This window comes from Podarcis tiliguerta (genome assembly GCF_965153285.1).
Source record: "Podarcis tiliguerta genome assembly, chromosome: 6".
In the NCBI taxonomy this organism is placed as follows: Eukaryota; Metazoa; Chordata; class Lepidosauria; order Squamata; family Lacertidae; genus Podarcis; species Podarcis tiliguerta.
The window spans coordinates 27541237-27558715 of record NC_139539.1 but is presented as its reverse complement, the minus strand read 5'-3'; the positions used below and the strand labels follow the sequence as shown (position 1 = coordinate 27558715).

Sequence of the window (17479 nt, the reverse complement as noted above, 5' to 3'; positions counted from 1 at the left end):
GCACTACTGGAAAGAGGATGCTGGACTAGATAGGCATTGGGTCTGATCCTTCAGGGCTCTTATCTTCTTAAGTCATTTTAATTCTTAATGGGAGGAGTTCAATCCTGCACTCTTCTGATGCTTCTGTTATGCTTTCCAGACAGAATGATTCTTCCTCTTCTCTGCCTGTGCATTGTTCTGTGGGGTGGTGGGATCACTTGACCTTTCAAAGAGAATTTGGGGGAGGAACAGGGGACATGGGGGGGGGGGACCCATTGCAGTAGTGCGAGCTCTAGTGTTGGCTTCTGCTAGCACGATGGGTTAGTTGAATCTGGGGCTTTTAAAATCATTAATCGCTTTGAGGTAATTTCATGGGATGTGATTAATAATACTAATACTACTACTAATAATAGTCTTCTCATCACTATTGTTTCAAGGCTTTATCAGCTTTACCATCTAGATTTGCTAGATGTGACTTTCTATATGGGTTCTATAAAAATGCAGCTCTGCATAAAACAAATGCCCCTCAAAAACCACATGGTAATAACATGGTACAGTATTCCTGGGACTGTGCCAATTTAGATTATAGGTGGAGGAATCACATTAAATTATTCCATTTTTTAAAAACCTGCCTAATTTTCTGAAGGCTGTGCACACATCCCCTCCCAATATAAAGGATGTGCATTCTTATTTTCATGTCTCCGAAATGGATAATGTACCCCAGCAAGACATTACCCCACCCACAATCCATTCCACGGGGACTGCTTATCGTGCTATGAAGGATTCCCATAAGGGCAATGCAAAGGAAAATGATAGCTCAGTCATATTTTAAAGGATTGTGCTGACTAACCCAAAGATAAACCCATGGAAGATAGAAATGTGCCTCTCAGTACAAAAGCTAAGATTCTTATGTGTCAAACGTCTGGAAGAGTTCAGCAAAGTGCAAAAATCACAAAACCTGGTGAGGCAACAAAGCTGGAGGGCTTGGGAAATATATGGTAATGATCAAGTTATGTTTGTAAGCAATAACATCTCCCTGGAGCAAGATGGGTTGAGAAGAATCATTCATACGAATAGGCCAATTCACTGTAATCAAGGATCTGCTCGGATGATTGGAATTCAAAGGTTTTTCTTAAAGGACAAAAGCTTTAGATAAGTGTCTTGGAAAAAAGAATATATTTGCAGTGAAGGGGTGTGTGTGTGTGTGTGTGTGTGTGTGTGTGTGTGTGAATTTAGGCTTGTGTACTTACAGCTCATAGTACTTTGAAGCCTAGTAATAGTAGCAAAGCTACTATAAGCAGCCAAGACTAAGGAGGCAGGCCCAAACAAGCCAATGGTATCCTATTAGCTCCTCTGGTCATGAGCTCCTGCTCAAATGAAACTGCAGTATACTCTCTGGCCATCTTCAGTGGTGGTGCTGGAGAACAGCAGAGATCAGGCCAGCAGTAGACTCCCTCTGCTTGCAAGCCACTGATCTTGTACATCAGGGAATAAGGAGGGTAGACCTCTTGATGCCCAGATCCTTGGCTCCAGACACCTGGGATCTTGTGCCCTAAAACAGCTTCTTAACGCACATGTAAGGTGGTTCACAAATTGTTATACAGTGGTGCCTCGCAAGACGAAAAGAATCCGTTCCGTGAGTCTCTTCGTCTAGCGGTTTTTTCGTCTTGCGAAGCAAGCCCATTAGCGGATTAGCGCTATTAGCGGTTTAGCGGCTATTAGCGGCTATTAAAGGCTTAAGGGATTAGCGGATTAGCTGCTAAAAGGCTATTAGCAGCTTAGTGCCTTAGAAAAAGGGGGTGGGGAGCGGAAAAAAAACCCCCAGGAATCGCAAGACATTTTTGAAACAGACCAGACAAGAAAGGAGGAGGAGTGGCGTTATATGTCAGGGATGTGTATACCTGTGAAGAGATCCAAGATTTAGAACCTCAAAGCCAAAGTGAGAGCATCTGGGTCAAAATTAAGGGAGAGAAGAATAACAGTGACCTCATTGTGGGAGTTTACTATAGATCCCCAAGCCAAACAGAGGACATAGATGATGCCTTCATGGAACAGATGGCCAAGCATGCAAAAGGAAGGGAGATAGTAGTAATGGGGGACTTCAATTACCCAGATATTTGTTGGATGTCAAACTCAGCCAAGAGCATAAGGTCAAAGAGATTCCTCACTGGCCTTGCAGACAACTTTATTGTCCAGAAAGTGGGAGAAGCAACAAGAGGAACAGCCATTTTAGATCTGGTCCTAACCAATGTCGATGACCTGGTTAATGGGGTAGAAGTGGAAGGATCATTAGGCGCAAGTGATCATGCTCTTCTGAAGTTTACTATACAGCGGAAAGGAGCAGCCAAGCATACTAGGACTCAAGTTCTTGACTTTAAGAAAGCCGACTTCATAAAACTTAGGGAAGTGCTGGGTGAGATCCCATGGACAGTAATACTAAAAGGAAAGGGAGTTTGTGATGGCTGGGAGTTTGTTAAGGGGGAGATAGTAAAAGCACAACTTCAGGCAATACCAATGAGACGGAAACATGGAAGGTGCCTAAAGAAGCCAGGGTGGCTATCTAAAGAACTTTTAACTGAGTTAAGATTAAAAAAGGATGTGTACAAAAAATGGAAAAGGGGGGAAACCACCAAAGAGGAATTCAAACAAATAGCCAGCACTTGTAGACACAAAGTCAGAAAAGCTAAAGCACAGAATGAACTCAGGCTTGCTAGAGAGGTTAAAAACAACAAAAAAGGCTTTTATGGGTATGTTCGTAGCAAAAGGAAGAACAAAGAAACAGTGGGGTCACTCAGAGGAGAAGATGGTGAAATGCAAACAGGGGACACAGAAAGGGCTGAACTCCTCAATGCCTTCTTTGCCTCAGTCTTCTCCGATAAAGAAAACAATGCCCGACCTGAAGAATTTGGAGCAAATGATTCAGCAGAGAAAACACAGCCCAGAATAACTAAGGAGATAGTACAAGAATACTTGGCTAGTTTAGATGTATTCAAGTCTCCAGGGCCAGATGAACTGCATCCAAGAGTATTAAAAGAACTGGCAGATGTGATCTCAGAACCACTGGCAATCATCTTTGAGAATTCCTGGAGAACAGGTGAAGTCCCGGCAGACTGGAGGAGGGCAAATGTTGTCCCTATTTTCAAAAAGGGGAAAAGAGAGGACCCAAATAATTACCGCCCAGTCAGTCTGACATCAATACCAGGGAAGATTCTGGAGCAGATCATTAAGCAAACAATCTGTGAGCACCTAGAAAGGAATGCTGTGATCACCAATAGTCAGCATGGATTTCTGAAAAATAAGTCATGTCAGACTAACCTGATCTCATTTTTTGACAGAATTACAAGCCTGGTAGATGAAGGGAACGCAGTGGATGTAGTCTACCTTGATTTCAGCAAGGCATTTGACAAGGTGCCCCATGATATTCTTGTAAAGAAGCTGGTAAAATGCGGTCTTGACTATGCTACCACTCAGTGGATTTGTAACTGGCTGACTGACCGGACGCAAAGGGTGCTCATCAATGGTTCCTCTTCATCCTGGAGAAGAGTGACTAGTGGGGTGCCACAGGGTTCTGTCTTGGGCCCGGTCTTATTCAACATCTTTATCAACGACTTGGATGATGGACTCAAGGGCATCCTGATCAAATTTGCAGATGACACCAAACTGGGAGAGGTGGCTAACACCCCAGAGGACAGGATCACACTTCAAAACGACCTTGACAGATTAGAGAACTGGGCCAAAACAAACAAGATGAATTTTAACAGGGAGAAATGTAAAGTATTGCACTTGTGCAAAAAAAATGAGAGGCACAAATACAAGATGGGTGACACCTGGCTTGAGAACAGTACATGTGAAAAGGATCTAGGAGTCTTGGTTGACCACAAACTTGACATGAGTCAACAGTGTGACGCGGCAGCTAAAAAAGCCAATGCAATTCTGGGCTGCATCAATAGGAGTATAGCGTCTAGATCAAGGGAAGTTATAGTGCCACTGTATTCTGCTCTGGTCAGACCTCACCTGGAGTACTGTGTCCAGTTCTGGGCACCACAGTTCAAGAAGGACATTGACAAACTGGAACGTGTCCAGAGGAGGGCAACCAAAATGGTCAAAGGCCTGGAAACGATGCCTTATGAGGAACGGCTAAGGGAGCTGGGCATGTTTAGCCTGGAGAAGAGGAGGTTAAGGGGTGATATGATAGCCATGTTCAAATATATCAAAGGATGTCACATAGAGGAGGGAGAAAGGTTGTTTTCTGCTGCTCCAGAGAAGCGGACACGGAGCAATGGATCCAAACTACAAGAAAGAAGATTCCACCTAAACATTAGGAAGAACTTCCTGACAGTAAGAGCTGTTCGACAGTGGAATTTGCTGCCAAGGAGTGTGGTGGAGTCTCCTTCTTTGGAGGTCTTTAAGCAGAGGCTTGACAACCATATGTCAGGAGTGCTCTGATGGTGTTTCCTGCTTGGCAGGGGGTTGGACTCGATGACCCTTGTGGTCTCTTCCAACTCTATGATTCTATGATTCTATGAAGCAAGCCCATAGAGAAATTCGTCCTGCGAAGCACCTCCAAAACGGAAAACCCTTTCGTCTAGCGGGTTTTCCGTCTTGCGAGGCATTCGTCTTGCGGGGCACCACTGTAAACATGCCCGGAGTCTCTTTTAAAGGAAACCAATTCTGCAAAGGCTTCTTTGCACTTCTTGTGGCTTGGGGAAGGCAGAATAACACCACCTGCCACCCTCTGCCTTATCACAAATACTTCCACCCAATACCTTAACAGTGTGTCAAACTCACATCAAACTAAAAAAAGCCACTGATTTTTTTTTTTTTGGGGGGGGCGTATTTTAGGGAGACCCGTTGTGCAGTGGTGAATTGAAGTTACTGTATCTTATGGCAGATCCGATTTCCATTGCAAACAGCAGCAGCAACCATCACAGCAATAAATAGAGGCAACATCCATAGCTGCCTCTATGTCTGCCTGTATTGAAGCAGATGCTGTTTGGGGTTTAGGGATGCATGAAACTCTCCTATACTGTATGAAACAGGGATTGTCGGGCTAAGTAAAGGTAAAGGTAAAGGGACCCCTGACCATCAGGTCCAGTCGTGACCGACTCTGGGGTTGCAGCACTCATCTCGCTTTATTGGCCAAGGGAGCCGGCGTACAGCTTCCGGGTCATGTGGCCAGCATGACTAAGCCGCTTCTGGTGAACCAGAGCAGCACACAGAAATGCTGTTTACCTTCCCACCAGAGTGGTACCTATTTATCTACTTGCACTTTGACGTGCTTTCGAGCTGCTAGGTTGGCAGGAGCAGGGACCGGACAACGGGAGCTCACCCCGTCATGGGGATTTGAGCTGCCAACCTTCTGATCGGCAAGTCCTAGGCTCTGTGGTTTAACCCACAGTGCCACCATTAATTTCCTAACTATACATCATATGTATTGCTTCAATGCAATTAAGAGGAACATGGACTTTGTTATGTAAATAGCAGCAGAGGGAAAGCCTGAGCTGCCTCTGGATTGTGGGGGATGAGGAGAGGAAGCTTAACTCTTTCCCTCCCTGGCACAATCCTAACAAAAAATTCCACTCTGAAGCTGCTATATGCAATTCAGAAGACTCCACTAGTGTGATTTGTGAGTTTCCCTTGAAAAGCAATGGTAGGTTTGGAAAATGGAGAGAACGAGTTAAACCTCTCCTCTCCTTACCCATGCTCTGCTGTCATTTAAACAGTGACTGTTAATTGCACTTAGCTTTGTGTCTTGTATGACTTAACTGTGTTGGAGAATGAGACTGGATCTTGAGCTGCTTTATACTGATGCCCAATATAACATAACAAAGTATAGTGGGGGCTTTTTGGGTGCGGAGAGGGGACTCAGGATCTGCAGAAACTGGAATCACACCCGGAATTATCCAATTTAACATCAATGCATTGGGATCAGAAGCCCTTTCTTCCAAGACATACTCATATGCAAGATCCAATTACGGTATGTTATTCAAGCACGTCTCACAGGAAAGGAAACAAGGGCCATTGAGGAATAAGGAACTTATTTCACACTTCAAGGATGCCAATTGATGTCAGTAGCAGGGCAGAGTGAGGAGGTTCACAGGGCTTCTGTTGAATCATTTTTAAGCAGCTTTGATATCCTGCTTATATCCTTCATTTAATGTCAATCAGTTGGGAGTTTTCTGCGCTTGCCTATAATTGTAATGTTTTGACACAAATGGAATAGAAAATACAAATGATGGTACTTTTCTAAGTAGGTCTTCAATTGAGTAAATTCTCTCCCTAATTTTTATTTGCAAGAACCGCAGGAGGCGGAACTCAACTCAACCATTTAGGAACAAAAGCTGGGTTAACTTATGTCCAGGGCAGCTTTTTACATTATACTGTCAATAATGTGCTTTTAGGTCTCAAGGACAACATTCAGTCAACATTTTTGTATTACAGATGGCAACCATTTTAGGAGAGTCCACTTGATGCATGACCACTGCTGCACAGATCCTTTTGTATCCAGAAGAGGGAAGAACGGGGGCGGAATGGGTGTAATGGGGGCAGGGTGTGATGGTGTTGGGTGGGCTTATGAGTGCTTTGCCAAAACATGCTTTGACCTGGAAAGCAAGCCCCTCGGAAACGGGGAGTTGCCCGAACTCTATAGGTGTGTATCTTATGCCACCTAGTACTTTATTCAAATAATGCTTTTGTGTTCATAAAGATGATTCCTTTTATTCCTTTCCCACAACTGATCCCTGATAAGTAAAAAAAAAACAAAAACATTTCCAACTACAGTGATACCTCAGGTTAAGTACTTAATTCATTCCGGAGGTCCGTACTTAACCTGAAACTGTACTTAACCTGAAGCACCACTTTAGCTAATGGGGCCTCCTGCTGCCGCCGCGCCGCTGCAGCACAATTTCTTTTCCCATCCTGAAGCAAAGTTCTTAACCTGAAGCACTACTTCTGGGTTAGCGGAGTCTGTTACCTGATGCATATGTAACCTGAAGCGTATGTAACCTGAGGTAACACTGTATGTGTATGCGAGTGAGGACACTCTCATCATGAATCATGGCCTTTTGATTTTTAATAAATAAATTTTCATTGGAATTGGGAGGAAAAAAATGTCAAGTAACATGCATGTAGCTTGATAAGAAACTTTGTGTGCCTCGTGTCAAAGGTCCTTAAGGGATTCCATAGGTACAAATAACTGCTCTAATATCTTTGGTAGAAAAAGGCTTCAGAGGCTTGTTAAATGTTTTCTCCCTGTCATCTACTTCTATCTTGTTATTTAACACAGTTTCAGACACTGAAACACTCCAATAAAATCACACTGACAGACAAAGTTAATGGAGATGTTCTAGGGAGTTATTTCCAGTTGCCACAGGTTCATTGTCTCTTAGACTGAGAAATAGGCCTCCCTTAAGAGGACACAAATTTGATAGGGTAAAGACACAGAACCTTTTCTTCTTCAGATCAAGCACAGTTCCTACGTACCTGCCCCTTAGAAAACTTGCCCCTTTCTAATCAGTGAAATGTCTGAGAGCAGCCAAGGTTAACATGGTCCCTTGCTTGATTTTAAACTTCTGTATTTTATACTCTTACGGTGTTCGTCCAAATGAGTTCACAGGATTGCATCTAACCCTTCAGTGACTCTGACTGTAAGAATGCTAAAATGGTCAAAATGATTGGATGAGTTTAGTGGAGTCCCTTATGTAAGGGAGAATAGCTGATAGTGGGCTTTATAAGTGGTGAGCAAAAGTCTTAATGGGATGCTTTTCCCCACCTAAGGAGAGCAAGCTGTTTAGATCTTGTCCAGGCATATCTCTACATTACCTAAATAGTTATCCACCTAGTGTAGTCCTTTATGGTGCACACTTTAAATGTGCAAATCTAAGTTTCTAGTATGCACTTGAATCTGTCTTGCAAGATACTGACAGTCTGAAGGGACCCTGAGTTATTACTTTTGTCATAACTGGGGAGTTCAGACTAGAATATTTCTTCACGAGTCTAACCTGAATAGGAAAGCCTCCATTGTAAAATCCCCATCAAGCTCTATTTGTGACCATGCAAAAATTGGGTAGGATGGCTTGAATGGATGGGAACACAGAATGAATTATTTATTTTGCTGCAACCCTGCTACTTCCCTGCAAACAAGACCGCTGGCCACAGTGAATCAGAGTGCCCTTTATGAAACATTCATGCAATGAGCACAGCACCCACCTGCAAGTACTGATAGGCTAAATCTTGATGGCAGGACTTGGATTTCAGCAAAGCTCTATCGATGGTAGCGGAAGCCTTTTGGCACATTTCCCGTGCATGGCTGAGTGTGAGCGTGGACCAGGAGCCTCTCTTGATGTAGTTGGACTCGCTGCTGATGGGGATGTTGGCACAGGGGGTGACCTTGAGGTCATTATTGCTCTTGGAGGATTTCAGCATATGTTCGCTGATGGTGTTGTAAGCATGCATGAAGTACCTAGGCTGGCTGTGATCAGGCTGTCTGCCTAGGGTCATGAGGCCCATAGGGTTGCGATAGTTGCAGGTGTCGCTGTCTAGATTGTCATCTGAGCTCCACCAGCCCGATATGTTGGATCTGGTCCTGCGTTTCGTCTCGGTGGTTTTTGCCCGGTCCTTACTTTTGCTCCTGCGGTTCTGCTTTGAGTCCTCAGTGCCTTTCTTGCCATTCATGCTCCCTTTGGACGCACCTTCCAGGGATTGGGACTTGGCAAAAAGCTTTTGGACCGAGTGAACCAAGTGCCGGATCCTCCCGGGGCTCTCGCTCCGGTGTTTGGCATCAGAGGTTCTCTGGAACTGGAGGGTGCTGAAGCCATCTCTGTGGACAGGCAGCTGCTTCTCAAACTGGTCCAGGAGGTTGGCAGGGAGCCTGTTGATCTTGGTGGCTTGGGCATGGCTTGGAAAGGGATTCTCATCGGGCACTTCAAAGTGAGAGTTGTAATGGATCCGTGGAAATGTGCTGCTGTTGGAAATCTGGTTGTTGAGTGGAAGGAGGCAATCGCTGTGGAGAGAGTTGGGCGTGGGGAATCGAGGGTCCATTGTGTAGGAGTCTGTGGGGCTGAGGAGATAGGGATTCCTGTCTTGGGTGGCATAAAGAGAGTCTTGAGGGGAGTCCAGGTTATCAGAGAGATGGCGGCTTCTGTTATCTCCTAACCCCTTCATGGTGCAAAGGTTTCCTAGAGCATTGCTTCTGGAGGATGGTGTTGTGGATAGTTCAACTCTGTTCCTTGGTCACGCTCTCTCCTTTGGGAGATTGCCCTAGAGTCAAAGAAAGACAAACAGACAGGTTGTAACGGATAGAACATGCTTTCTTTCCAATCTTTAGGCAGAAGTGTTCTTGTTTATGCAGCCAAAACGTGCACCAGCGTACAAGAGACAGGCACCTGTAGGCTTGAGAGGAACCCCAAGCTTTGCAGAAGTTAAAAATAAATAAACAGAAAAAGGATAAGGTGGGGGGAGAACTTAAAACAACAACACTGAGCATGCTCAGTGCCTATAGAATACCTATTGGCTGTTTGAGGGGGTGTCAGGCAGGAAACCATGGCTGGAGGGGGGCAGAATGGCTGGGATCCTGAAGAAGGTGTACTTCATGTTGCAGCATTGTTTACCAGGTCCCAGTTGTAAACATAAACACCACTGGCAGATCAAATGGACATTATGGTATCCAGGATACATATAAACTGGGACAGTCAAAGCAGAATAGGTTTAAATTGCTCTCTTTTGACTATTCCCCTCCCCTCACAATCTGAGAAGAAAATCTGCTCGGTTTCATAGATGAATCTGTAGATCTCCCAGCCTATTAAGCTGACTCCCATGAAATATGTTTCCAGTTGTTCTCATCTAGCACCAACTCATTCTAATTAGCTGGGAATTTCAAAATATCTTGCCGCTTGCTTGAGGGCATATGAAGTCATAGATCCAAATGAGTGAAAAATCTATGCACTCTTCATTCAGTCACTTTACCCCCAACTTTATAAATGGGAGAGAGCTCTAGAATCACCTGGAAAACCCATAGATTAATCATTCTTTAAAGGAAACCTGGGTGATCAATATTAAGAGCCAGTTTGGGTTAGAGGTGCAAGAAGGATTTCAGTAGCCTGATTCATACCCAATTAAACCAGAAGCACTTAGATTTAAGCTTATTTAATCTAACTGAAATCAATGGGACTAAACAAGCTTAGATCCCAGAATCAAACTGTAAGAAAAACATGTATAAAGGGATCAAGTAACTTTCTTCCCTTCCCTTATGAATTTGTTCCTGATAATGTTGCCTATGAGTTTTATGAGGATGGATCTAGCCTCATATCACAGTCGGAACTACTGGAGCATGAAAGAGCTATGACTTGATAAGTGCTTGAGGAAATATATGAAAGGCAACGTTATTCTTTTATTCTTTTCCTCCCTTACAAATCCCGGCTTGCCAAGGGCTTTGGCTTGGCTCCTTTTCCATTCCTCATCATGCTATTGTGCATTAGGCACTCCAGAGTTTAGAAGCAAGCAGCTGCGAGGCACTCTCCAGCTCCCTGCGATGGCAATGATAAGGCCGTGAATGAGGAAGTCGCCGAGAGAAGAGGCAAGCGACTCGAAGGGTGTAGGCACTTGGGGCAGCATAGCAATGGGCCATGATTCCGTCTCCCCCCACCCCCTCAGCAAAGCTAATTGGACAAGCAGAAAGGTCAAGGACAATTCAGGAGCATCAGTCATGCTTCTGTGCTCTGGAACATCCATATGGATCTGCCCATAAATATGTATATGGGAGAGGAGGAACACAGAGTCCTCTGCACACAATCCCACATTAGTAAGAGCATTTGCAGCTATTCATGCTAAGATAATAGCCATCAAATCTTCCTTCCTGATTGCTGCAAGCAATTAGCTCCTACCCCAGAGCAAAGAGATGCTTTCATCCTTGCAGAAATAGCTGGGGTAGGCAGGTGCATTATTGCATTTTCATGCCTGCTTTCTTTAGAATTGCTAGGTATTTGGGCCACCATCATTAGAAGTGGGAAATGATATTGATGGGCCATCTGGTCAGGCTTGGCTGGCTTACAGGATCTCAAGTTTTAATGTCGCGATGTAGGATAAGGCATATGCTTTATGCACTCCTCTACATGCCACAGGTGGAAAGCCTATTCTTCACACAGTATCGAAAGCCATTCCATCCCTCCCACTACCTGATAGAAGGCACAATTAACCAGGATGTTCCTTTCCTCAACAAGCCTCATTAGGAGAAATAACAGATGTGCAAAAGCATTGTGTTCCTTTCCGTGGAGCTTGCTGGGTAGAAGAACGTCCAAGCAGATTGTGACCAGATTCACTGCTTGCCTTCTTTAGCGACCCCTCCTCACCTGAAAAGAGTGACAAGATGCCTCATTCTGCTTTGCTGATGGAATCTTTTGGCTGCTGTCAGGCCAGGTCATCGCTCATGGGGACTAGGCTTTCGCTTGTGATGGCCTGTGATGTTTTATAAGCATAGCATAGCTTACAAAACATTTGCCTGGTTCTAGACATCAGGTCCACACAACTTGTAACCCCGTCTAAGGCTTGCAACTGGAGGTGGTCACTATTTCAGGTGGTAGATCAGCGCTATTCCTTTTAAGAGCTGTCATTTGAAAGATTTGAGCCATGCCATGGAAACACTCCTCCCAAAGCAGCTCGGTGAGGGTGCATGAGAAGAACACAACAGCCATGGGCCCTGGATCCCAGCCTTCTCATGCCGCCCTCCCCAAACCGCTTTGCGAGGCTGGGATCTGATCTGATCAGCAGGGAGGGCAGCATGAGCAGCGTGCCCCCTCCCAATGCACTCAGGGCAATAGCCCCAGAAGCCCCCCATGCTACACCCCTGCCCTGACATACATACATACATTTGAAGTTCTCCATAAAGTCTATGCATGTGAAGCTGTACGCGAAGAGGCTCTATACTAGGCTGCTGTCTCAATGTTGTTGGACTACAACTCCCATCAGTCCCAGCCAGCATGACCAATCAACAGGGATAATGGGAGCTGTAGTCCAGTGACACCTGGAAACCATCATATTGGTCATTCTTGCTCTAGACAGACCTTCAAGTTAATGGTAGTGGGATTCCCAGTTGGAGACAGGGACTGCTGCTGTGGCTCTGTCTCTCTCTCCCCACCCCCCACATCACCTGGGATTAATCTGGGGAAATCTCAATAGGGGTTAATTATTATAAGCGTTAGGGACGCGGGTGGCCCGGGGGGTAAAAGCCTCAGCGCCTAGGGCTTGCCGATCGAAAGGTCGGCGGTTCGAATCCCCGTGGCGGGGTGCGCTCCCGTTGTTCGGTCCCAGCGCCTGCCAACCTAGCAGTTTGAAAGCACTCCCGGGTGCAAGTAGATAAATAGGGACCGCTTACTAGCGGGAAGGTAAACGGCGTTTCCGTGTGCGGCTCTGGCTCGCCAGAGCAGCAATGTCACGCTGGCCACGTGACCCGGAAGTGTCTTCGGACAGCGCTGGCCCCTGGCCTCTTGAGTGAGATGGGCGCACAACCCTAGAGTCTGTCAAGACTGGCCCATACGGGCAGGGGTACCTTTACGCGTTTATGCGTTAGTTTACACATAAATAGGCCTATATGTTGAGTTACAATAGCTACACATTCTCTGTATTTTCCAGAAACAACTCAAGCCATTTTTGTTTTGGAAAGACTTTCTGCTAGATGGAAAGGTCTCTGCCTTAGACGTTCATTGTGCATTGGTTTCTAAATTTAGCTTCAGTTCTTTTTTGTACCGACTATTTCTAGCTGTTTTTATGACATTTTATACATGTAAAAGGTGAAAATTAAATATAATAATAATAATAATAATAATAATAATAATAATAATAATAATAATATAGGGCACTTGGCTAATGTTTTCCTCTTTGCAAAAGTATAGTTCAGCTAGACTGTCAAGCAGTCCAGCTCTCTGTTGGGGGGATGTTTTGGGGTGGGAAGGCAAAACTCATAGGAAAAGCACTTCGCCTATTTCTCTCCTTTCAGCCATATCATGCTTCCAAAATCGACCAAGTGTTTTCCTCACGGAGCAGGCAAAGAACTCTGCAAACTAAGCAAGCAGCCATTAAAGTGGGGCTAATGAGACAGAGCTGGCAGAGAGCCAGTAGTATGCTGCAGATTGGGGGATCTTTAGCTGGCATCTTGTCTATTCTTGAGTCCTTGGCTCAGTAGGTGACTTGACCTTGGCCAAAGGCTTGAGATCTGTGGGTGCCTGTCAAACTGAGCCGCATGGCTGGGTGGAAACAGGAGCCCCACTGAGAAGCAGCAGCTGCCTCTGAATTGAGCTTCCCCAAAGCCATGAATCACACACACACACTTGAGGAAAGGGCGATGGAGAGGGCGGGGGAAAACATGTACACACACACACCAGAAATCTATAATAAACAGAAGCAGAAACTTTGATCAGCATGAGGTGAAGTACACAGTCTTAAGCAGCCAAGTCCAGTACTCAAGAGCTGCTGCGTCAGGAATGCAACAGAAATGTCAGGCTGTAAGCTTTGAAATAGAGGGCTTGGGGCTTGTTGTTTTCCTTTTATCGGGAGCAAGTAGGACCAGCAAGAAAACGTTGCAGTGCTGGAAGTGCTGCTGCCGGATTCCAGCCATGCCATTCCTACCTCCCTCACTTCCCCAACAATTAGCCATCCTCACTGAGTACCTCGGTCCTCGCTGGGCTGTGCTGGGCTTCCTGTTCTCCCCTGCCCCAGCCTTCTGTGTTGATACTTCCCTGTTGGGTGGGTGGTCTTGTTACAGCCACACAAGTGATGACACTCAAAGCCTGAGCACCAGCAAGGTGGCCATGTGTCCTGATTTACAGAGGACAGTCCTCTGCTTGAAGGCATGCTTGGTTTCCAGGGCTGTCCAGTCCAGATCCAGTTTAAAGATAAAAGAACCATTGGAAGGGAAAGCAAGAGAGTCCTCCAATACTTAACCTGGGAGCGGGCACAGAGGTCACTTGGTTACAGTCTTCTCCACAATGTATTGCACTGCCGACTGAAGTACAGTAATTAATTACAAATTTGCATCTTTCTATATATGTATTAACCGGCATATGAAAATGTTACGTAGATCTGCAGACTCTTTTTTGGTGGCTCATTTCCTCTCTTTTGGTGATGTGTAACAGGCCATCCTTAAGATCAGAATCAGAGGGTACAATGATGGCATCTTAAAAGACCCAGGAGGCTAGGGTTCAAATCCCCATACAGTCATACCTCTTGTTACGTCCGCTTCATGTTACATTCTTTCAGGATACGTCCCGCAGTGACCCGGAAGTACCGGAAAGGGTTACTTCCGAGTTTTGCCACTGGGACATGTGCAGACGCGCAAAATGATGTCACACGCATACGAAGAAGTGGCTAATCGCAACCAGTGTGTGCGCAGACGTGGGCTGCGTTCTGCTCATGTTGAGAACGGGGCTCCAGAACGGATCCCGTTCGCAACCAGAGGTACCACTGTACACACATAAAGTTCACTGGGTGACCTTGGGCCAATCACTATTTCTCAGTACCTCACTGGGTTGTTGTGAGGATACACTGGAGAACGAGAGAACTATGAATACTCCCTTGAGCTCCTTGGAGGATAGGCGGTATTACACACACACACACAAATGCACACAAAATTAAGTCTTTGTAGAGAGCAACAGCAGCGCAGTTCTGGAATTGTTACTGGTCATGTTGTTTCCCAACTAGCATAAATAACTTTTGCTTTCAGTTTTAAAAGTGTAAATCTTTAGTGTTCAACTGGCAGATAATATCCCACAATAGAATATATCCTGTCCTGAGGAGTGCTGTGCTGTTTTCTATTAAAAAAAGCTTTTGAAAATTAAGAATGGGGAGGGAAGAAGAGAGGGATTATTAAAAAGAGGAAATACGGACATAGATAGTAAAAGTGAAATATTGAAGTAGTTTCCATGCTGCAGGCTTACAGTTGAAACCTGGGTGTGAAATAGTTGGACTACTGGCTTTGATAACTACATGGAGGGCAAATCTATTAGTGAAATCATCCATTTTCAGAGCCATTACTTCTGACTGCTAGATGCTGAGCGTTAGCAACAGGGGGTCAACACTGCTCCATTGCACTGCTTGCAAACTTCCTTGAGACATCAGCCACCTAATGTGGTCTGTGTGGGTAGACAGAATGCTGAGCTGGACGGATCATTGAGATGGCCAGCGTACGAGCTTGTCTTATGTAGCAGGATATTACAGTACTTTGGGGAGCGCTGCGCTGCATATTCTTCCGCTGTTTCGGGAAGCAACAAATGTGCATCAACGCATGGCAGCCTCAATTCTGCAGCAGTGAAAAAGGTGCTAGCAGACACCCTGCTTCAACGTAGGACAGAAGCTCAAACAACTTGTGTTTTGCCTTGCTTTTTCTTAATGTATGTCCAAATTGGACCTCACACACCCCCTGCCTCTCCCTGCCCAATGTGGTGAAATGTGCAGGGGCAGGGAATATCTCAGACACTACAAAGATGCGCACAAGGGGAGGAGTAGTTCTCATAGCCTCTCTGTAACATAAGAAGCTGTTCTCTGCGTGCAAAATGAGCTGTATCTTCCTGTTCTTGTCCTTTTATAGTTTGAAAATAAAAAAGTGCCTTGGCACAGCAGCAATTAACTCATTTATTGCTGCTTACACAGGAAGCTGCCTTATACTGAGTCATATCATTGGTCCATCTAGCTCACTATTGTCTACATGAAGTGACTGCAACTCTCCCTAGATTATAGGGTTGGGCATTTCAAACAGGGCCCCCTCTCTGCTATACCTGGAGATGCTGGGGAATTGAACCTGGGGTAGGTGGGCATGGTTTGGGGGGAATGGTCTCACAGGCCCAATGCTGGTGGGCTACATTTGGCCCATGGGCTGGAGGTTCCCCAATGCTGGATGGAGTTTCTTATGACTTGGCAAATTCAGGTTCCATATCTTCCTTTTCACAGCCCCCTTTCAGCTCTTGAGTGCTACACTACTGCAGTCAAAGTTCTGGCTAGCAATTACAAGCCTCTTAGGTTTATTTGAGCATACATGTCCAAAAGCCCTTCAGTTTTTTCTTTCTTAAGCGGTATAGCATCACTTGCAAATGACAGTGTTTTATAACATTCCCAGGGTGGGGGTGAAGGGTTAGGACCTTGAGATCTTTGGCAGATTATCTTTTCCAATCTGGATACTTAAGGTTGTTGTTTGTTTTAAAATGGAGAAGGCACAGATTAACCCAGGACTTTTTGCATAACACAATTTCTGTTCTAAGTACCGTATTTTTCGTCCCATAGGACGCTCCGTCCCATAGGACGCACCTACTTTTTTGGGGGGGAAATAAAGGAAAAAAAATTTTCCCTTTATTTCCCCCCCAAAACCAGGTCGGGGAACAGTGGGATGGCGGCGCTGCGCCTCCCCGCTGTCCCCCGACCTTGTGGGGCTGGCCGATGTCTGCCTGGCGCCAGGGCGCTCTGCTGCAAGGCGCCCCATGCGCCGGGCTGCAGGCTGCCGCCCGCAAGCCTTGCGCGCCGGGGGGGAGTTCTCCCCCGGTGCGCGAGGCTTGCCGGCACTTGCGCGAAGCACGGGGCGTCCTCCGAAGGGCGCCCCGTGTTCCGCGCTGCAGGCTGCCGCCGCAAGCCTTGCGCGCCGGGGGGGAGTTCTCCCCCGGTGCGCGAGGCTTGCTGGCACTTGCGCGAAGCACGGGGCGTCCTCCGAAGGGCGCCCCGTGTTCCGCGCTGCAGGCTGCCGCCCGCAAGCCTTGCGCGCCGGGGGGGAGTTCTCCCCCGGTGCGCGAGGCTTGCCGGCACTTGCGCGAAGCACGGGGCGTCCTCCGAAGGGCGCCCCGTGTTCCGCGCTGCAGGCTGCCGCCCGCAAGCCTTGCGCGCCGGGGGGGAGTTCTCCCCCGGTGCGCGAGGCTTGCCGGCACTTGCGCGAAGCACGGGGCGTCCTCCGAAGGGCGCCCCGTGTTCCGCGCTGCAGGCTGCCGCCCGCAAGCCTTGCGCGCCGGGGGGGGAGTTCTCCCCCGGTGCGCGAGGCTTGCTGGCACTTGCGCAAAGCACGGGGCGTCCTCCGAAGCGCGCCCCGTGTTCCGCGCTGCAGGCTGCCGCCGCAAGCCTTGCGCGCCGGGGGGGAGTTCTCCCCCGGTGCGCGAGGCTTGCTGGCACTTGCGCGAAGCACGGGGCGTCCTCCGAAGGGCGCCCCGTGTTCCGCGCTGCAGGCTGCCGCCCGCAAGCCTTGCGCGCCGGGGGGGAGTTCTCCCCCGGTGCGCGAGGCTTGCCGGCACTTGCGCGAAGCACGGGGCGTCCTCCGAAGGGCGCCCCGTGTTCCGCGCTGCAGGCTGCCGCCCGCAAGCCTTGCGCGCCGGGGGGGAGTTCTCCCCCGGTGCGCGAGGCTTGCCGGCACTTGCGCGAAGCACGGGGCGTCCTCCGAAGGGCGCCCCGTGTTCCGCGCTGCAGGCTGCCGCCCGCAAGCCTTGCGCGCCGGGGGGAGTTCTCCCCCGGTGCGCGAGGCTTGCCGGCACTTGCGCGAAGC

General features: G+C 47.2%; 1 protein-coding gene across 3 annotated transcripts in view; it reads right to left on the bottom strand.

Annotated features, from left to right (window-relative positions):
- DLGAP4 (DLG associated protein 4) overlaps positions 1-17479 on the bottom strand; it is a 330445-nt gene that overhangs the window by 98423 nt on the left and 214543 nt on the right. For all 3 annotated transcript variants that reach the window (XM_083446808.1, XM_083446798.1, XM_083446809.1), the window contains one exon: positions 8188-9237. In XM_083446808.1, the coding sequence (XP_083302934.1) occupies positions 8188-9141 (954 nt within the window). In that variant the 5' untranslated portion in view covers positions 9142-9237. The remainder of the gene's footprint in view (positions 1-8187; positions 9238-17479) is intronic.